Source organism: Scleropages formosus, chromosome 4 (genome assembly GCF_900964775.1).
Source record: "Scleropages formosus chromosome 4, fSclFor1.1, whole genome shotgun sequence".
Classification (NCBI taxonomy): Eukaryota; Metazoa; Chordata; class Actinopteri; order Osteoglossiformes; family Osteoglossidae; genus Scleropages; species Scleropages formosus.
In genome coordinates this window covers 22,108,625-22,130,970 of record NC_041809.1, presented here as the reverse complement: position 1 = coordinate 22,130,970, position 22,346 = coordinate 22,108,625, and the positions used below count along the sequence as shown (strand labels likewise).

At 50.4% G+C, this 22,346-nt stretch overlaps 1 protein-coding gene across 1 annotated transcript in view; it reads right to left on the bottom strand.

Moving 5' to 3' along the window:
* The window catches only part of sorl1 (sortilin-related receptor, L(DLR class) A repeats containing), a 53,033-nt gene extending 37,737 nt beyond the window's left edge, over positions 1 to 15,296 (bottom strand). Inside the window, exon 1 of the mRNA XM_018755386.2 lies at positions 14,441 to 15,296. Within this exon, the coding sequence (XP_018610902.2) occupies positions 14,441 to 14,965 (525 nt within the window). The 5' untranslated portion in view covers positions 14,966 to 15,296. The remainder of the gene's footprint in view (positions 1 to 14,440) is intronic.
* Positions 15,297 to 22,346: the final 7,050 nt, after the last annotated feature.

Below are 22,346 nucleotides of genomic sequence, written 5' to 3'. Positions count from 1 at the left end.
TCCCTGCTGGGATTCTATGTTATGGTGACCTTGGACACAGACTCACTACAGGCAAGAGCCCTGTGTGTGTGTGTGTGTGTGTGTGTGTGTGTGTGTGTGTGTGTGTGTATCTGCATCCCCATCTCCACACACTCAAACACGAGAAGCGGTAATATCGTTGCGACCTCATCCCCCCCCCCCCCCCCCCACAATTGTACTCCAAAAACCCCCACCCCGTTGTATTGCAAAAACCAGCGGCACAGCAGGGTGCAAAGCCACAATAAAGCCTGACAGCGAGGGAACAGGAAAGGGGGTGGCGGAGGAGAGAGCGTCTGAGATCACAGCAGCGCATCAGACAGGAAACCCATCTCTGCTCGCTCAGACTCCCGTTGCCAGGGCCCGGCACCGCCGCCACCGCCGCCATCTATAATGCATGAATCTGCAGGGGGACAACATGCCTTCAAAGAGACATCGTCTCCCTGTCGGTGCCTTTCATTTAGGCAGTCTCCCACTTTCTCTCAAGACCTGCCTCTCTCTCTGTCCATCAGCCCGTCCGTCGGTCGGTCGGTCCATCAGCTGGGACATGTAACAGCCGAGAGCCTGGAAGCCAAGATCGTGCTTTCCTATTTGCCTTGTACCAGCAGTTGAAGCGGTATGAAAAGCCCACAGAAGGAAGCTCTACGTTTCCTTTGATGTCGGCAAAAATAGCCTATGTGGGTTGCGTTTGGCTTTTATAACTTTATATGTTCCCCTCCTGGCTTTGGGGGGGATAAACAAGCGGGACACCCAGGCACGCCCAGGCCCGGCACCCTTCCCATACCATGTTACATGAGATTTCTTGTGTGTTCAAATCCAGTCGCTCAGTCTCTGTGGGGTTTGCACGGTCTCCCCGGCTTCTTCCGGGTGCTCCCGTTTCCTCCCACATTCCAAAGGTGCACTTTTCAGGTGAGCTGCAGTCCGCATTCGACGGACGCAAGTCCGAGCAGCAATCGGTAGATGTACGGTCCCGCAGCGTCCCCCAACATGCCGCCCCAGACCCTGGGGCTCCATCCGCAGATTCGGCGATACAGTAAATGCCCTCGCCGGTGCCACCGCAGTAATAACCCAGCAGTAATGAACCAGGACATCGAGCAGAGCGATGATGAGAGCGTTTTATTAAATTACTGCTGACGTGGGCTTCCTCGGCAGCGACGCACGCCCCACGGACCGTAACGGGGCTCCTGGAGGGCACTGATGCCGCCGAAGAAAACTTCTGCAACCCACGATGCCTCGCGCCACCATTTGCCCGCTATTCTCAGTTTTATCACACTTTGGAACAACCTGGGGGGGGCGGTGGCGCAGTGGGTTGGACCGGGTCCTTCTCTCTGGTAGGTCTGGGGTTCAAGTCCCGCTTGGGGTGCCTTGCGACGGACTGGCGTCCCGTCCTGGGTGTGTCCCCTCCCCCTCCGGCCTTACGCCCTGTGTTGCCGGGTAGGCTCCGGTTCCCCGCGACCCCGTATGGGACAAGTGGTTCTGCAAATGTGTGTGCGGAACAACCTGTTTGTGAATCAGCTCTAAAGACAAAAAAAAAAAAAAAAAAACAGCCCTTCTGGAGCACAATGTACCTACTTCATAGCGCTTGACAACTTGCATTTAGAGCCCGGAGTGACCCTGCTGTGGCACTTTCCAAATAAATTCTCAGTTACTTATCAGTGCCCTTCGACACAGCAGTCAGTTTAAAAAAAAAAAAAAAAAAAAAAAAAGGATATAGAAATTTGCTGTAATAATTACAATAAGCACTTTAATCCCATACATACAAATGCCAAGCGTATTAAAAATAAATAAATAAATAAATAAATGAAGGTACAAGCTGCTTAGCCGTAGATAAAAGCACGAGCTAATAGAAAGTTTACTTATAGCGTAACTGCGTTGGTCTGACGAGGAAAAGTGTGTGTGTGTGAACACAGCATAAGCCCTTCATCCGTGTCTCAGACAGCACCCCGTCGTTCCCTTTGGGATGAGCCTGTCTGCGGGGATGCGGTCTCACACACCCTCCCCCGTACGAACGCAGCGGAGGACAAGCGGACGACGCACACCCTTTCAGCGATTCTGGGGTCTGCAACACCCCGGTGTGTCTGGAGTCCAGAACAATCACTAGTCCAAGCGACAGCAGCGGACAGGTAAACACGCTTCGTCTCTGGACCTGCATTACCGCATTATTATTTAGGAGATGCTTTTCTCCAAAGTGGGGGCGCGGTGGAGCAGCGGGTTGGACCGGGTCCTGCTCTCTGGTGGGTCTAGGGTTCGAGCCCTGTTTGGGGTGCCTTGCGATGGACTGGCGTCCCGTCCTGGGTGTGTCCCCTCCCCCTCCAGCCTTGCGCCCTGTGTTGCAGGGTTAGGCTCTGCCTCCCCGCAACCCCGTATGGGACAAGCAGTTTCAGACGGTGTGTGTGTGTGTGTGTGCGCGCGTTTTCTCCAAAGCGACGCATTGTACTCGGGGTAAAAGTGCACTTCCCCGACAGACATGAGATTCTCCAAACAGAGTCAGTCGGTCCAATACCATACTTTTTGCCTGCGTTTATTATGGCTGCATACCGCACTGGTAGAGAGCAAGTTTTTCCCCCCCAACAGACACGTAGCGAAGGTTTATGGAGCGCGTAGGAGATCTGGAGAGAAGTGAGAGAGAGACCCGTTTCGAGACTCTCAAAATGCCGATGGGGATTCAGCAGTTCTCAGTGAGAGAGGGAGATCATTCCAGCACACTGGAGAAGCAACTAAGAACCTCCAGGCTTTAGATTTTGGACCTCCTGCGCGTGGGACCAAAATGCAGGCAGAGGTGGAGGAACGCAAGAATCCGGCTGGGGTGTCGTGAGGTCTGCAGGTATTGGGCAGAAGATCCACTGATGGACTTCGCAGGGCGTAAACAGAAAGCCGATGGAGGGACGAGAAAGGGGACAGAACTGAACAGACGCTCCAATAATTCGGCAATTCCCTAATTACAGTAATTATGCTAATAAGTGAGCGATAAAGAATTTTAACGTGTTAAAACTGCAAAGCATTTTATTAGTCAGACTCCACGTCGTGACGGAGGATACGGTGCAAGGGGCCCTGCGGAGCCAAGGGGTGCCGAGCGGCTGTCGCAGAGAGGGGAGGCAATAGCGGCGCAATAAACCTCCTTGTGCGACTGCCGATTTGCTCAACTCTAATGAAGTTTTTCCTGTGAGATTCAGGAGGGAAGCGGAGGCTCCTGCCGGCTCACAGCCCGACTCGGTGCCCAAAGCCGGAACAAAAAAAAAAAAAAAAAAAATTAAAGAAACCTATTAAAAATGTTTGTGCAACAGACAGAAACACAGCGGAAAGGTCATACGCCCACGGGATGCGTTCGAGGAGCAGAACTTGCGCGCGGCTCAAGACGAACCTCTGGGCGCACAGGGAGATGCCACGCGTGGACAAATCACAGCTCCTCCGGGTCGCGACCCGACGCCCTCCCGCAACCTCAGCTGCCGGGGCGACGCGCAAAGACAGGGCACCTTCGCAAGAGGGGGAAGCGGAGCGTCGCAGCGCGTAGCACGGGGTTCCACGGAACGGGAGCAGCCATCGGCCAGAGGGGTCAAAACCGGCAGAAATTTTTATCAAACCTCCCCCACGTCGAGCTGGAAAGTTCGCCGCGGCAAAGCGGCTGTCCTGAGACGGTCCCTTAACGCTTCGCAGCGTGTCATTCTCGGAGAGGACTCTCATCTAGGTTATCTGTAATGAAGGTTCGAGGCAATGCGTTATTTAAATATGATGCAAGGCTGCTGAAAGCTTCGCTGACATGGAGCCGACCCTTTCGACGAGCACCGCGCCGCGCCGCGCCTGGGAGGGAACCGTACCGGTCGTGAAAAGACTCCGCGTCCAATTGCCGCGCACTACCGCGCTTCATGTAAACTACACCGGGAGCCATCTGTCCAGGAAACAGTGATCAGGCAGGGAAAAGAGCATTTGCCTTGCAAATAATCGCAGCGAAGAGGACAGACGTTCCAGAAGAGTCTCCGAACGTCTCTTTCGGAGCCGCTTCTCTGCCGATCTCTTGGCTGCTCCGCGAACTTTAACTGCTTATTTGTTTTCATAAAAGCTAAACGAAGGACCTTGCTCCCTATCAGTTCTACGCAGTTATTAGTCCAACAAAAGCTGTCGAAAACGGTGCCACTGGATTAACGGACTGTACTTACAGAACCGCACCTTTGTATCGCTCTCCATCGTGTATGAAGTGCACTTTCCTTTACATTCATTCATTCATTCAACTCACTTCTCTCCAAAGTGACTTACAGTGTTAAGCTGCTTACTATGATTTACCCATTTATACAGCTGGACATTCTGACCGGAGCAATTTAGGGTAAGAATCTCGATCGAGGGCGCGAGGGCTGGAGGTGGGATTCAAACCTGTGGCCTTTGGGTCCGAAGGCGCCAGGCGTTACCACCGCTCCACCGGTTTTCCCGGTTATGCATCACTCTGGAGGAAACCCCGTTAAATGAAGAAATGCAAATGTAAAAGGTAACAGTGTGAGACAAGCGTTCATACGCTGGGGAAATTGGACAAATCGATTTCCCACAAAGCATTCTGGGTGATAAAGTGCTGGGGGGGGCAGCACGCCTCCCTGCCCAACCCTCAGGAACTGTTTACCCTGCCAGCTCTCCCTGTCAACCCTGTCCGCCTTGTCAACGTCTCAAACGTCTCCGCCACGCGGAGCACCGGTGTGCGCGGTCCTGTTGGCGCGTGGGGCACGGCGAGGTCGCTACTGCACGAGATAGACGGGCCCGTCACCTCCTGACGGCCCCCTGGGGCTCCGGTCCCGTCACCGTAACCGGAGACAAATGCATCGCGATAAGATACGGGCCATCCAGAAGACACGAGCGAGACGCAGCTGGTGGGACGAGGCGACACAAAATGTCGTACCTGTCACCGCAGCAGCCGGAGGAACGCTGTGTACGTGTCACTTCCTGCAGGAAGCGGCTGTGACGGGAAGGGGGAGCAGCGGATGGCCTCGCCGCTGCACCTATTCATCACCTGCTGCTTTACTGATGGCAGGCTGGCAAGGGGGGGCACAACCACACACACACACACACACACGCTTGTGGCAAATGCACGGTGGGCTGGGTAGGAGGAGGCACTTCCTGCACAGCACAACGAAGGCAAGATTTACACCCTCTGCATTGCTGCTCACGATGACGCAGGGCGGGAGGTGCGGACCGAGGACCGAACCGGCGAGGCAGGGAGCGCACATAGCGACTTCTGTAACGCCGCGCACGGCTGCGTTCGCTTCCCCTGCTTGCGTTCCCACGCACGGACGGCGTGGTGCGTGAGGTCAATCCGAAAGGACGGCGGGCGCGCGCCGTGACAGGGCTGCTCTCGCCGGCCCGTCCGCCGACGCACTTCACCAGCACAGTAACCCATGAAAACACAGCGGCTACTGGTTTCACCTGTATCCATAGTCCTCTCTCTCTGTCTCACACACACACGCACTCTCTCAGACAGCTGACATGACCACAAAGAAACACCGCGTGTGGTGTGTGCGCGCGCGGTTCCATTTACAGCGTTTACCAGGCAACGGCCGTGAACAACCAGGGTGAGGGCCGCTGGTAACCCAGGCCACCGGCACCTAAATCCAAAACGGAGGGAAAGGCGGAGGGGATGAGCAGAATGACGACGTTGCGACGCGACGGGATCAGCGCCGCGTCGCAGGAGTGTACGGCTCAGCTCTTGAAGAAAGCCGTAACTGACGCGTGCGTGACACGAGCGCGTAAGCCAGGGTGTCGAACCATGGTCCTCGCGAGGTGTACGACGCGCTTTTCATTCCTGCTGGGTTTTCACTGGAAGCCACAGCTCGGTACCATGCGAGCGACTCTCACAGCATCACGTCAACCAAAGAGTCACCGCGTGTAAGAAAAACCTCCCTAACCGCTTGCGTCTCGTCCAGGGCGACCCTCCCCGAGTTCACTGCGACCCTGCTCTGTTATTTAAATTGGATGGATGAGCACTGATTCTACATTATTATCATCATTATTATTACTAATAATAAGAATTCATTAATCTAATACCTTACTTCATTTCTTTTTAGTACACCAAATTACAATGATTTACCCATTCATCGAGTTGGGTCAGTACCTTGCTCAAGGGTGCTACAGCAGGAGCAAGAGCAGGGACCTGGGTCCTGGGTCCTTTGACTGCAGGGCCACAGCGCGAAACACTACGCCACCTGCTGTCTGGATAAGGCTCCTTCTACTGGAGGAACGTCAGAGGGCCGAGAGGCCGCACGCCGCACTCCCGCTCACACGCCTTGCTCCGATGTCACGTCTCCACCAATTTCGGACGATCTCCTCTACTAAGAGCGAAAGGAAACGCTCCTTCCTCCGCACATCCGCGAGCAGAGCGCACGCTGAACGCGCGCGGCGCCAACGGGGCAGGTTGAGACATAGTCACAACAGGACGGCAGGTGTACGACCGAGCGCTCCGGCGTGCCCCCTGCACCGTGGCAGGATGGAGAGCGCACAAGGATATCGAGAGAGACGTTCGCCACGGTTGCCCGGCCCTTCATCTTAAATGAAACCGTCCATCATTGACGGCCCATCACTCCCGCTGTCACACGGTCCACAGGGCTCCGTCATGCGCTGAACTCCACCATCGATCGCGCAGTACCTCCACCGCCACCCGTCCAACCTGCCAAGCGTTCTCGGACGCGTCTGCAGAGACGGCTCCTTCTTCTCGAGGCCGAACCCAGTGCGAAGAACCAGTTGGGTGGGCCTTCACGTGCTCCGAAAGCAACGAGGTGTCATCACCCGTACAAGGGAGAGACCCCTCACACACTCACACCCTTTGTTTCCCTCAGATAAAAAAAAAAAAAATGCCATTCAGCACTTACACATCGACAAAGCAGGTTTGCTTTGATGCAACCGAAAAGCTGTCCAGTCCAGCTGCAACACCACTTGGTAAAACTCGGGGCAGCTTGTTTTGTAGTGGTTAGAGCCGTTGCCTTTGGACCCAAAGTCGCAGGGTCGAGCCTCATCTCCAGCAGTAGCACCCTTGAGCACTTACCCTAAATTGCTCCAGTAAAATTATCCAGCTGTATAAATGGATAAATAATTGTAAGCAGCTTCATTCAGGATACACAGGACGAGATGGTACACCCCGTGCGTATATTACGACGGCTGTAGACAAGGACCCAGTCCGACCAACCTCGCCATGAAGCCACAGAGAAAAACATCCAGCATTGCCAACATATATCTCCATGACTCCAGACCAAGCAGCTCAACTTCCTTCCCTACCCAGCACAACCACATGGTACAAACCAGGGTATTTTATTGAGGTTGTCAACTGGGCACCTCCCTTTGTCAGTGTTTCATTGAATTAGGTCCACGACACCTCCGGAAGGCTCAACAGCGCAGTCTGGCGTCCCAGACTCACCCGACTCCACACACGATACGAACCCTTCACCCTCAACAAACACTGCACCTCCACAAACTCAACTACTCCATTAACACTGTAAGTCAAGTAAATGAAGTAATGTAAATGGCACCTCAACACAGACACTCCTCGGCTTTGTAGCCCATCTGTATATTTACGTGTAGATGTATGTGTAGTCTGGCTTTGCCTGCCCTGAAGAGGACGTGGGAGGGGTGAGGGGATAGTAACCAGAGGGATACAGAGGGAGGTATAGACAGTAAGGGGGAGTGGCCAATTGATTTAGCAACTTGTTTGTGTTAAATACACCCACACCCAACCAGAAAAAAGAAATGACTGTTAAATTCTTGTGGGTTAATTTTTTTTTTTTTTTTTTAACCGCATGCAAACATTCTCCACATACCACGAAAGCGCCTGCAACTGGCCCCAGGGGACCGCAAAACCTGACCGCGAGTGGCCGCGCACACGCAGCTTTATGGGAAGCCTCCCAGAGCAGACCCTCGGAAGTCGAGCCTCCGGCCCGCAAAGCTGTTCGCTGCAGGAGATCAGCAGCACGAGAAGCAGATGCTGGTCCTTCTCAAATGAACGCCACGGCCTACAAGGAGACTCGAGTACGTCGGTGTCCATACGACATGCGATAATCTGACCTCTTCGTCCCTCGAGAAACAAGGCGCCCTCACGGCTTGTGCATTTCAAACTATTTAACACCATCAAAACAACTTATTTACCGTGCCGCTTGTTCTTAACGGTGTAAAATAAAGCGAGGTCCGAGGGGACTCGTGAACCGCACGGCAACGTGTTGGCGTTGTGGTTAAATGCCGCATCGGTCCGCACCCGCTCGGTCTCGCCAAAGTGCCAGCGGCGTACGCTATAGGGCCACGCAGACGGCGCTCCTCCTTCGGCGCTTACTTGATGAATAAGACGACACGGCCTCACGAGAGAAAGGGAAAGCGGAGCGAAAACAAAGCAGGAGGGCATCCACCTCTCCGAACGAAGCGCGGTCCTCGGAGGCAGCCACGCTTCCTATTTCTCTCGCACCACCTCTGCTTCTCGCACCCCGGGCTGGCGCCACAGCGCCGGCGCAACCCACGCGCGCCAAGAAGCGCCGAACACACGACCGCAGATCATTTCTCTACAGGATACTTGCAGCTATGGCATCAGAAGAGTTTCGAGAGTGGCGTTTTGGATGGCCGGAGGTCTGATGCTTCACCGTGACGTCGCCGCAGCAACGCGACGGCTTTGCGCCGAAGACGGGGGAGGGGGTATGTGTCAGTGGCCAATTAAGGCTGGTGCAGTCTGCCCCTAATCGCTTGCCGAGACGCCACTCAGGGAACCCCTCCGAAGGCGACATGCAGATCTTGGCGCACGCCAAGGGCTGGAGGGGAAGCCATGATCAGATCTTCAAACGGGGCGATAACTTGCAGCAACAGGCCAGTTGTACACAGAGGACTTCCTGAATGCAAACAGAAGAGGAAGTAATACCGCCAGGCTCCCAGACACAAGGTCTGTGCGTGTGTGTGTGTGTGTGTGTGTGTGTGTGTGTGTGGAGGGTCGCATAAACTCTTGTAGAACTTCAACACCCTCAAACCCGTGTGCTATTAAAATATGTAAACACCATTTCTTGGCAGCCAGTCCGAGCTAAAAGCAGCTGAGCATCGATAAACAACTTTCTCAGACAGTTTGCCCAGCCCAGCGTTGCCCTTCAAAGAATTACAGGCCGCAATGCAACAATCGGCGCGGAAAGCGTCTTCGGGACTCATGCCTGTGGCCGTCCTTTCAGCGAAAAAAAAAAAAAGTATAATTGAGCAAAATATCTATTATTAACCCTTACCTAACAAGTTCGTTCAAGTTGACTTGTACATTTATATACTAAGTTGCATACTGTTAGTTTTACCGAAACACCGCGAGTTGAGTACCCTGGGTCCCCGTGGTATGAAAGTTTGAGCTACAAACTGTCAAATACACTTTTCTTTCTCTTTCTTCTTTACTTATTTTTTTGTGGGGGGGAAAAACAAAAAATGTTGCTGAGCAAAAGTCTCTGCGCCAAAGGCTGGCGGCAAAACACAACCAAACAGTACGACGCTTGAGAGACCAGGTAAATTCAACTCACTTTTACTGGGCTTTCAGCTCGTGTCTGATGTTCTTGAGTACTGGCGCTCAGAAACTATTGCTTTTCTTCTTAATATAGCTCTATTTAATAAAAATGTTAAAATAAGTCTTACAATTAATTTTTCAAGCAATAGCACTCAGAGCCTGCTCAAAAAAGTCAAGTATGTCTCTTATTACATTTTTATTGATTATACACATGATAAAGAGAAAGTTGCCAGAGGTTTATGGGATTAAACATCTACAATCTACATCGAATAAAAGGTTGTGAAAATATCGTATTTTCAGATATCTGACTTGTTCTTTCAAGTTAATAAAAGAGAAGTGCTGCGACAGACCAGCTGCCATGGTGTACCACGCCCTGCATACTGTGTTTTTAGGCTCCAGAGCTCAGCCACCTCACACTGGGCAAGTGAAGAAAATGGAATAAAGAAAGTCTCACGTAGAATGTTTTCTTGTTTAATCCATTAGTTTTATGTGTGGCTTTTAGAGAACCAAACCCTTGCATAAATCAAGTGATCTTGGTCTGGGTTATCAATACTTTTATCAATTGCGGCACAGTGGTAAAAAGTGACTTTAGACTTACAAACAAAACCGAGTTGGATTCCTGTCCCAACTGGCTTCGTTTGGCAAGAACCCAGTACACTGCAGTGGACGTGGGATTCAAACCCAGGTTCTTCAATTTGCTCTCCTGAACGTTTACTGTACTAACTTGGATTAAACGGAACAGGTAAAAGTGTGCACGTTGCCAGCCGCATTAGGCAAACAGCAAAGCTGTTTTGCTGCTGTCGAGTCTGTCCTTTGCTCAGGTGAGATCACTGCTCACATGATTCCAGGCAATCCTTTCTCTCAGGAGCTCCTAGCATGTTGACACTGTGTTAATCTATGAATAAACCAGAGGCTTAAAAGTACGTGTGGGAAGGTGGTCAAATGGCAGAGGAGATGAAGGAAGTAGAGCTCGCTGGGCATGCCATTTGCACACACAGGTGACTCAGATCAATAGAGACAAGATGGAGCAGGCTCAGAGTACTGGGCCTGTAAGCAAAGGCATACATTTATTCATTGATTGACTTTAAAGGAATAAAAAGAACCAGCAGAAAAAAGGACTTATTGTCATCATTCACGCATATGGTTTGTTCTGATCCACAGGCACAGGCCCGATATAGAGTCGTACCGCTGTGGGAAAGAGCACTCCTCAGCCTTTTAAACATCATCAGCCTCCAGATGCAGCTACAGAGCTACAAGAGCACCATGGTGTTTCACCGTGTGCCACAGAAGAAGGGCAATGCATCACAAAAATGCTCTTACAAAAAACGTGCATGGGTCACGTGGGTTCCGAGAAACACACTTATCTTCCCGCACAGAACGCATTTGAATAACTATTCCTCTTTGGTTGTGGAGTTCTGTAACATGCAAACATCCTGTCCGTCCTGCCCTGCCAGCAACATTCCTGAAAACCATCTCCTGCAGCCTATCCCTAAACAAACCCAAATGCTCACCTGAGGGGCACGGGGCTGAGAGTAGGGGGGACTGCACTGTTCAGTTCTTGGAAAATGCTTGTTAACCTGGGAGTGGTTGCTGGAAGAGCATTTTGGTCACACTTTATTTTCCACTCCAGTTACAAAAAGATCTCACTTAAGGGTACAACAGCAAGGCCCCTTGAAGGATGTCAAAAGCAACCATTGGGCTACATGACTGGTTGCTTAGTTACGACATCACTGGCTTCTGAAAGATGGGAGAACTGAACGAAAATCCTTGCAGATTTGCTTTTGATCATGCTACAGAGGCAGGCGCGCACACACACACACACACACAACCAGCAAACATACGCACACACGTGCAAAAATTCCGAAAGGCAGGCTTTTACAGGATTAGTCTGGTTAATTACATTTGGACATGTGCACTCTAGCTAAAGGTTAAGAGGGCACATATGCATACGCCACACGTACAAAGATACACACACTTTACGCAGCCCCTGAAAGTGGCGTGGAACCCAAACACTCTGCTTCATTTCGCTATTTTGGAATAGAGCGGGTTGAAACTCTGGGAGTAAATCTGTAGGAACCCCTTCCCTGGTGTGTAGCAGCAGTAACATTACTCAGCACTTCCTTGTTATACCATTCTCACTCAGCTGAAAGATCTTCCATTTGAAAAGCAGCAGGGTTGTACAGTAAAAATTTTGCCTACAACCTAAAACTAATTAATATGCCGTTCAATTAATCTAATGTCTAATGAGGTCACATTAAAGCAAGCTCTCATTGTTCAGCTTCACTGGGAGGGGGGACATGGTAGATAAATTTCCATGTGCACAGCAAAATGGAATTGAACCCAATCCAAAATTACCTTGGATAGTTATTTTATCTTTTAAGCGCTTATTATTCGGTATATGCCACACACAAGGCATTTCCACTTTACACAATAGAAACTGTGCAACAGTCCTTAAATTTAGCTGCTCCCAAATGACACTTTACCAATGCCAAATAATGAAACAATCAAATATGTCAATTTTCACCGCATTCCCAAAAATCTTAAAATTAGTAAGGTACTCGATAAAACGGTCTTTGCTTCTAAGGCTGCATTGCAAATCCTGCCTTTTTTTGTTTCTCTTTCTCGGGAGAAGTACAGCTTGAATTACAGGAATAATTTGTCTTGCAACCGGAGACTGGGAAAGGGATTTGAAGTGCTCAATTTGTTTGCGGATAAACATGGTAGATACACTCGCAACAGAAGTGCATTCATTACAGAGATTACCGGAAGACGGCCCTGTATCAGTCGAGGGTCTTCGACATCCCAGCCAGAAAAGAACGCATCCACACGTGACTTTGCCAACGACTGAAAAGCACCATCCTAGATAGGATTTAGTTGTAATGTCAAGGCTTTAGACACTTTAAATCGTAAAGATGTGTAAATATTAAGCCGCTGCTGCAAAGAAGATGCGAGTTTGTGTAGCGTGCCAATTCCCCATTGTTAAAATGGAACTCGAAGAGCTGAGATGGTGGAAACAATTTCCCTGCAGGGATTCATGAAGTATTACCTTTAGAACAAGGGTGAACAGGGAAACATTCCTTCTGGGTAACAGAAGAGTGAAACTTGGAACTCCTAGGGTCTCAGCCCACAGACCTGGACGTTCCAGAAGTCCTACCACTGAGGCCTTCAGAGATCCATCCTCAGGGCAGGACGAAAAGGCTCATAAGCAACCAACAGAGAACTGAGTGAAAACCAAAATGTCACCATTGCATATGGTCATCAGTAGGAGCTGGAGGTTCACGTAAGACTGCAACAGGCACTGGATGCAACCAAATTTCAAAACATCATGGTTGTGCAAGGTGACGGAATAGGAGGAAGACAGGGCTTGTAAACTAAAACAACTCAGAATGAAACCGAAATCAAAATGTCACCCTTTCAGATGGATGCCTTGAGAAGAAGGAAAGGGGCTCATGTGTAAACATTTCTCCGCTATAACCAAATTTCACAACATCGGATGGTCACCCAAGGATGAGGAGGAAAGGGCTCACGAATAAACAACGCAAAGCGGAGCCAAAACCAAATCGTCAGCATTTCAGATGGAAATCTGCAGAGGGCGAGGAAGAAACGGACTTGCGTGTAAACAGAAGAGATTAAGGATAAATGCAAAGTGTAGGATGTCAAACACGTCTCCAGCAAGAGCCAAAGCAGGCCTTCCCTTCGGAGCGTCTCCGCTGTCCCCCAGGAACGGGACGGGACGGGACGGGAGTGAACATGAGTTTGACGCTTAGGCCGCGTTAGAGATAAGGCTTCAGCACTTTTTCTAACAGCTAATTTGAGCTGAAAGAGGGAAGTGTGGTGGTTAAAAATGCAGAAGAGTTCACTCCAAGTACCACCATTTCAGTGTTGAGGGAAACAGTCGACTTTGTGCTTCAAACCTGATGTCTGAGTTGTTTCAAAATGTGTCAGTGAGATGATAAAGGCTAACTGTTTCCAGGTCAGTTGTGAGACAATATAGTGATTTAGAAGTAAACAACAACAACAACAACAACAGGGAGGTCAAGGGGCCTCAAACCCCTTCCGAGTTAAACAAGGCGGGGAAATTCTGTCAGCATATGATAACAGCCTGTCAGGGACTGGAGGACCAAATATTAATTACATTAATCAGCAGAGTTGTACACTAATATTTGGGAATGCGTTGGGCTTGTCTGAACATTAGGGGACACGTCTTGTTACGCCCGTGAATTCTCTTTTTCTCTTCATATAAAATAAAGCCCGAGCTGCGAGGTAAGGAGCGGAGGCGCGGGTCGTACTCGCTCGCGCCGTGTTCGCTGTGACGTCAGTGTTCCGTCCACCTTGAGTACCTCGGACTCCTCTCCGCGCCTTTGGGTTTTACATCATGTGAAAACAAACACCGCGTTCGGGCACAACAAACAAGGGCAGCCGTGACATTCTCAACGCAACCACAACGCAGCGGTCCGCCCCAGTCACTCTCTCAGTCTCCCGACACACACACACACGAAGTGAAAGCACTAGTTCCAATGCTGCACCCAGTTTTTCTAAACCGAAACAAACATGTTTACCTGCTGCAAAAGCGCCCGCATATCGGTGTGCCTAATAATAACTTCAAAAGTGCAATGGAACAGCGTATAAGATACAAACAGTATTCGGTGGCGGTGCTGCTTGACAGGATGTCAAGTGCTTGCTCGGTTATCGGACTGATCATGTGATGATCGATAACCAGGGTCCGGTCACCCGCTGCAGTTCCCACTGGTCACCGCGGTCGGACACAGGAGCAGTGACCATCGTCGCGGCTCGTTCTTAATTCACGCGTAAGAATGGCTCGAGCCCAGTAAGGTGGAGGGTGAAGACTTGTTTTAAACTAATAAGTCCGCGCACACAGACAGAGGCACAGGCGCCCACCAACACCCCCAGCACAGCAGCTGCGGCGGCGACCTCCTAGCCTAGTCCTACCTTTCCGTACACCTTGAGTCGGGGAGACTCCGCGGGGCTGCGCCGGGCGCGGTGCTGCGGGGACTGCGGGGCGGCGTTCGACTCGCTCCCCGCTCCGGGATGCTCTCGGTTGGCGTGCACCCAAGAAAAGCCCCTCTCCTGCGGCAGCATGATGAACCGCGGGTCCGGGTGAAGCCGCAGGGTGGAGGAGAAAGAGCCAGGAAGCGCGATGAATAGCAGAGCGGCGGAGCACAGCGCAAGGAGCCGCATCTTCAATGAGCGCCTTGTCGCCATGTTTGCGTGCAGTGAGTGGCGGAGGGGGCCGGAGAGGCGCCTCCAGGCGGCCGCTGAGCGGTGGCGCTCGAGGGGGAGCGACGGGCGGGGAGGGCGGACGGGCAGGCAGGCAGGCGGGCGGGCGGCCGGAGCGGAGGGACGGACCGGCGGGCGACTCTGCAGACGAGCACGGATCGGAGGAAAAATTACTCGGAGTTCAGTGTGACGGTGACTCCTACGTATCCGTGACAGAAACATGGATGAGTGACGCATGCGGATCTTTAAGAAACACGGACGTTACTTTGACTGATTTACCAAACACGCTGCTATTCAATAATTCATCATATCTTTGAATTCGTTGCTAACACGCTAACAGTGAATTAAATTCACGTTAACTCGTTACACTTCCAGGTTTGACTGCATATATATCCATGAAATACGAGACGACTCGCATTCCCCTGCTTCCTGATGATCACATGAATAATCAACCACTATGATTTATGAAAAAAAAATACGTGCTTCCTGTGTGAATGATATGACAGTTATTAATACTGGATCGACTGCACTTAATTTAACATTTTAGACGGGGCCCAGTCGTATTGCTTTATGTTTTGGCTTTCTAACTAAAAACTAGCCAAGTTAGTATTTTAAAGATTTAAACCGATTAATTCACAGAAACGCGATTCTGTCCAAGTTGGATGTAAAAATTTCTTTTAAATTATTCCCTACCTGTGTGTTCTATATATATATGACAGTTTCTAATTTCCTGTGTTTTTCAATACAATCCTGTGCTTCTCATCTGAAATGCTTGAAAACATATCTTCTTGTCAACGATATAAATGTATCAAGACACTTTCTCCAGAGGAAAAGATTTCGGCAGCATCAGGTGAGGCATGATGTTGCGATGGAGCCGCGACGACCTGCAGGAGGCAAGAAGAAGCTCGGCCTGTTTTTTACATCAGGGAGATCTAGCAGACTTTTTTTAAAAAAGAAAGAAAAACAGCAGTTTTAAAACCAAGAAGGCCCGTGTTCTTGGGTCACGGTGGGTGTTTTGCTATGACACGGTCTCCTCCGAGCCTTATTTGTGGTTTGTAATGGGCTGTTCTGTGGTTCGCCGCAAGCCGGCTTCACAGCCAAACTCCCAGCAGTTTTGTGCACTGGGATCATCAGCCTCGTTGCCCGAGTAACGCAAACCACATGTGTGGCCGTGACATCTCGCTGTGTGCTCCTGCCATATTGTAACCCTCGTGTTCTATATGGAAGACCCCAGTTGATGCTGTATTAATGCGGTAGCGTGTGTATTATTAATGTGTTACAGAAGTGGCAGAAGTAGGGCTGCTGTGTCACAGCACCTGGACGGTGTGAAAGGATGTGGGTTCGATCCCTGATCAGTCCGTGTGGAGTTTGCGTGTTCTCCCTGTGTCACTTTGGGTTTCTTTGGGGTGCTCTGGTTTCCTCCCACACTCCAAAGACATGCTGTTCAGGTACATTGGTGGCTCTAGGTCACCCATAGTGTGTGAGTGATAGAGTGTATTTCACAGGTGTGTGGAGGAGTGACTCATTGTAAGTAGCGTATCTAGCAGTGTAAGTCACCTTGGTGAATATGGTGGATGTGGGCTGATAACACTACATAGAGTTCATTGGAGGTCATTTTGGAGAAAAGTGTGCTAAATGCAGTTGCTGTGACTTCCATATTTAAACCCCTGCTTGATAGTGGAAACAGTAGACCCCCCCCCAGAGTGAGAGACGAAGAGGAACCAAATTCAGATGACTCCTTGTCCTCTTGTCAGACTAATCAGTCAGCTGTCACCAAGCACTTCAATAAACATGTAATTGCATGCTGTGACAAAAGTATAAAAGTGCGAAGATTATCAGTAACACATACTTGCTGTACGAGTTTTCATAAGTGTATATGACATCTTCCTGTGTGCTGTGCTGATCAGTGACATGCATTTTGCTACACACATGTTCCTATCACTCAGCTTTGGACTTAGAATGCAGAACAGCCATTGCTTTTAGAACTCCAGTTTTGCATCTAGGATTCTCTGTGAAAAATTTTTAATTCAGGTTTGCCATGGTGTCAGTCAACCTCTTTCAGATGATCTGACCTTTCCTTCTCATTTCTTCTGCTCTCCCATGTGCCCTTGTTGACACACCATCTGAGTGCAGCCGCTCTTATTTTTATTAATGTGTCTCAAACTGTGACTTTAATTTCCATTCTTTTGATTCTCTTCTTTAGGTTTTCTATATCTTGGTTTTTCCTCTTTGGCTTCTTTTCAGTGTCCTCCATCATTGCTCTTGATTTTGAAATTGTTTTCTTGAGAACTGATTGTTTTTGGGGTGGATGTTGACACTGGGCTCAAAGGACCGGAGGGCATAGGCAGACTGTCATTTGATATTTGAATTTGGTCTAAAGTCACATTTATGTTAGTTGGTTCATTGAAAGGCAAGATTATTGTGTGAGATCAAGGACAGCATGCAAATTGTTCTTTTTCATTTTTTTTTTGTTATTGGCTCACTTCTATCTCCATTGTTTCTTTTGTCTTTGGCGTTCTTCACGTTGCATTTCCTCTGCTGCTTTCAAAGGCCTATTCTGTTTTCTTTTTTGATATTGGGGAGTTCAAAGATATGATGTGTGAGCTTGGCTACCTCACACACACACACATACACACACACACACACACACACTCACTAAATGAAACCGCTTGTTCCAAGCAGGGTCGCAGCGAGCCGGAGCCTAACTCGGCAACACAGGGTACAAGGCTGGAGGGGGAAGGGGATATACCCAGGATGGGATGCCAGTCCACTGCAAGGCACCCCAAGCAGGACTCAAACCCCAGGCTCACCAGAAAGCAGGATCCAGCCAAACCTGTTGCGCCACCACGCCCCCTTGGCTACCTCCTTATAGGACAAATCCTACAGAGAACATATTACCATAAATAAAAATGGCTTTGAATGCATTCAAGACACATATTATGAAGCAAATGCTGTGCACATTATGCTTCTGACATTCTTATGAAGCTTTAGGTGTTTTATATAGCCACTATTGTCAGTCCTTCAACTATTTTAAGCATCTTAGAAATGACACCTTCTTGAGTATAAGTACAAAACAAAGCATTTCTGTTGCCTTGAACTACTTCTGTTTCCTTCCTTCTATAGTCTTCTAGCAACTGAGGGTTGTTGCAGTTTTCCTTTAAATGTGTGAACTCTCGCTTGTGATAATGTCTTCCTTTCTGCAGTGCCTGTCAGTCTTCAGATGAGAGAAAAGATGGGATTAATTAACTTAATCACTCACTTAGTTAACTATCATCATAAGTTTGTGCTCTGCCACAGTAATAACTTTATGAAATGTCAAATAAATACAACCATAAGTATTACTATAGTTACAAATAATGTAAATTACTGTAAATATTGTTACATTTAGACCTTGACAGAACCTGTCATTACCACAATTTGACTTCTCGTTACTGAAACAGGCTGTGAAGTTGCATGGTAATGAGGATTATTTATTACAGTATTGATAAATCCTTAGGATTTTTGCAAACAGTGGTGGCAGTCATGATGATTTAGTAAGTTTTCCTAACATTGTTTTACACCCCTCATTGTCTTTCTAAATATTTAATAATCTTATCTTAAATTCCTTAAGATTTTCAACAAAACTCTGCTGTAGTAATGAGGATCCATGCTATTATATACAGAGATTTCTTGGGCATGAAAAAGAAGACAACTCACCTTGTTTCTATCTTTAATCTTAATTTCTTTGCATATGTTCCTTGAATACTGTGACTTTTTTTTTTTAACAAATAAATATACACACAGAGGCTGAAACCGCTTGTCCCAAGGAGCCAAAACCTAACCCGGCAACACAAGGCTGGAGGGGACACACATCCCTCACAAGGCACCCCAAGCGGGACTCAAACCCCCCACCTGCCAGAGAATGAGACCCAGCCACGCCCGCTGCGCCACCACATTCCCCTAATAAATAAATAGTTAAACTGATAAGTTTTTTGCACTTTAGTTCTGCTTCTCCTCATGGTACAGCACTACACCCTATCGAAACCAGCAGTTTGGTTACATGTGGTTAATAAAACTCGAAAGGTACACTAACTACACATTCATTTGCAACGATACATGCAAACTAAAGGATGTGCCTGCTGCATATGTACTTATACTTACTTTTACATTTACACTAATTCACTTAGCTGATGTTTTCCTCCAAAGTGACTTCTGGAGTTGATACTTATAAATATTTACTCATTTATACAGCTGAGTAATTTTACTGGAGCAGTTACTCTTCTTGCATTGTATTGCAGACTTGTTAACTATTCACTAATTAGGTAACACTGTGTTTTCTACCCAGATCTTCAACGTCAACACTACAATCTAATATCCTTTTCATAGCAGTTAGTCAACTGCAATAAACTTTATTATATTTCATTGAAAATGTGCTCCTCCGTGAACCGCCACCTTATCGTGGTGGAGGGGTTTGAGTGCCTGAATGAGTCCAGGAGCTATGTTGTCTGGGGCTACATGCCCCTGGTAGGGTCTCCCATGGCAGACAGGTCCTGGATGACAGACGAGACAAAGCGCGGTTCAAAAACCCCTTATGAAGGAAAAAGCAAGGCGTCCGTTTACCCCGCCCGGTATGGGGTCACCGGGGCCCCACCCTGGAGCCAGGCCTGGGGGGGGGGCTCGCATGCGAGCGCCTGGTGGCCAGGTCTATGCCCACGGGGCCTGGCCGGGCTCAGCCCGAAGCCATAACGTGGAGCCGCTCTTCGGTGGGCTCACCACCTGCCGGAGAAACCGTAAGGGGCCGGTGCATTGTGAGTTGGGCGGTGGTCGGGGCCGAGTGCCCGGCCGACCCAAACCTCGGGCGCCAACTCTGGTTTTTGGGACTTGGAATGTCACCTCACTGGCGGGGAAGGAGCCTGAGCTGGTGCGGGAAGTTGAGAGATACCGTCTAGATATAGTCGGGCTCACTTCCACTCACAGCTTGGGTTCTGGAACCACTCTACTCGATCGAGGGTGGACTCTCCACTATTCTGGCGTTGCCCAAGGTGAGAGGCGGCGGGCTGGTGTGGGCTTATTAATAGCCCCCCAGTTCAGCCGCCATGTGTTGGAGTCTACCCCGGTGAATGAGAGGGTCATCTCCCTACGCCTTCGGGTCAGGGAACGGTCTCTCACTGTCGTTTGTGCTTATGCGCCTAGCGGCAGTGTAGAGTACCCGGCCTTTTTAGAGTCCTTGGGGGGCGTGCTGGAAAGCGCTCCCACTGGGGACTCTGTCGTTCTACTGGGGGACTTTAACGCCCACGTGGGCAGCGACAGTGATACCTGGAGGGGCGTGATTGGGAGGAACGGCCTCCCTGATCTGAACCCGAGCGGTGAGTTGTTATTGGATTTCTGTGCTAGTCGCGGTTTATCCATAACGAACACCATGTTCATGCATAAGGGTGTCCACCAGTGCACTTGGCACCAGGACACCCTAGGTCGGAGGTCGATGATCGACTTTGTAGTCGTTTCTTCTGACCTTCGGCCATATGTTTTGGACACTCGGGTGAAGAGAGGGGCTGAGCTGTCAACTGATCACCACCTGGTGGTGAGTTGGATTCGATGGCGGGGGAAAAAGCTGGATAGACCTGGCAGGCCCAAACGCATAGTGAGGGTCTGTTGGGAACGTTTGGCGGAGGCCCCTGTCAGAGAGGTCTTCAACTCCCACCTCCGACAGAGCTTCAACCAGGTCCCGAGGGAGGTGGGGGACATTGAGTCCGAATGGACTATGTTCCGCTCCTCCATTGTCGGTGCGGCGGTTCGGAGCTGCGGCCATAAGGTCTCCGGTGCCTGTCGCGGCGGCAATCCCCGAACACGGTGGTGGACACCGGAAGTAAGGGATGCCGTCAAGCTGAAGAAGGAGTTCTATCGGGCCTGGCTGGCTCATGGGACTCCTGAAGCAGCTGACAGGTACCGACGGGCCAAACGGAGCGCGGCTCTGGCAGTCGCCGCGGCAAAAACTCGGGCTTGGGAGGAGTTCGGTGAGGCCATGGAGGAAGACTTTCGGTCGGCCTCAAAGAGATTCTGGCAAACCGTCCGGCGACTCAGAGGGGGGAAGCGGTGTTCCACGAACACTGTTTACAGTGGAAGTGGTGCGCTGCTGACCTCAGCTGAGGATGTTCTCGGGCGGTGGAAGGAGTACTTTGAGGATCTCCTCAATCCCTCCGACACGCCTTCCGTAGAGGAAGCTGAGGCTGGGGACTCGGAGGGGGACTCGTCCATTACCCTGGCTGAAGTTGCTGAGGTAGTCAAAAAACTCCTCGGTGGCAAGGCTCCGGGGGTGGATGAGATCCGCCCCGAGTTTCTCAAGTCTCTGGATGTTGTGGGGCTGTCTTGGCTGACACGCCTCTGCAGCATCGCGTGGAGTTCGGGAACGGTGCCTCTGGACTGGCAGACCGGGGTGGTGGTCCCTCTTTTTAAGAAGGGGGACCGGAGATTGTGTTCCAACTACAGGGGGATCACACTCCTTAGCCTCCCTGGGAAAGTCTATGCCAGGGTACTGGAAAGGAGAATCCGACCGATAGTCGAACCTCGGATCCAGGAGGAGCAATGCGGTTTTCGCCCTGGCCGTGGAACACTGGACCAGCTCTATACCCTCACTAGGGTGCTGGAGGGTTCGTGGGAGTTTGCCCAACCAGTCCATATGTGTTTTGTGGACCTGGAGAAGGCATTCGACCGTGTCCCTCGTGGCATCCTGTGGGGGGTACTTCGGGATTATGGGGTTCGGGGCTCGTTGCTACGGGCTGTTCGTTCCCTGTATGACCGGAGCAGGAGCTTGGTTCGCATTGCCGGCAGTAAGTCAGACCTGTTCCCGGTGCATGTTGGACTCCGCCAGGGCTGCCCTTTGTCACCGATTCTGTTCATTATCTTTATGGACAGAATTTCTAGGCGCAGTCAGGGAACGGAGGGTGTCTGCTTTGGTGGCCGCGAGATCTCGTCTCTGCTTTTTGCGGACGATGTGGTCCTGTTAGCTTCATCAAGTCAAGACTTGCAGCGTGCACTGGGGAGGTTTGCAGCCGAGTGCGAAGCGGCGGGGATGAGAATCAGCACCTCCAAATCCGAGGCCATGGTTCTCAGTCGGAAAAAGGTGGATTGCTCCCTCCGGGTTAGGGGGGAGTTGCTCCCTCAAGTGGAGGAGTTTAAGTATCTCGGGGTCTTGTTCACGAGTGAGGGAAAAATGGAGCGGCAGGTCGACAGACGGATCGGTGCGGCGTCCGCAGTAATGCGGTCATTGTACCGGTCTGTTGTGGTGAAGAGGGAGCTGAGTCGTAAGGCGAAGCTCTCAATTTACCGGTCGATCTACGTTTCTACCCTCACCTATGGTCATGAACTCTGGATCATGACCGAAAGAATGAGATCGCGGATACAAGCGGCAGAAATGAGTTTCCTCCGCAGAGTGGCTGGGCGCACCCTTAGGGATAGGGTGAGGAGCTCAGTCACCCGGGAGGAGCTCGGAGTAGAGCCGCTGCTCCTCCGCATCGAGAGGAGCCAGTTGAGGTGGCTCGGGCATCTGTTCCGGATGCCTCCTGGACGCCTCCCTGGGGAGGTGTTCCGGGCTTGTCCCACTGGGAGGAGGCCTCGGGGCAGACCCAGGACACGTTGGAGA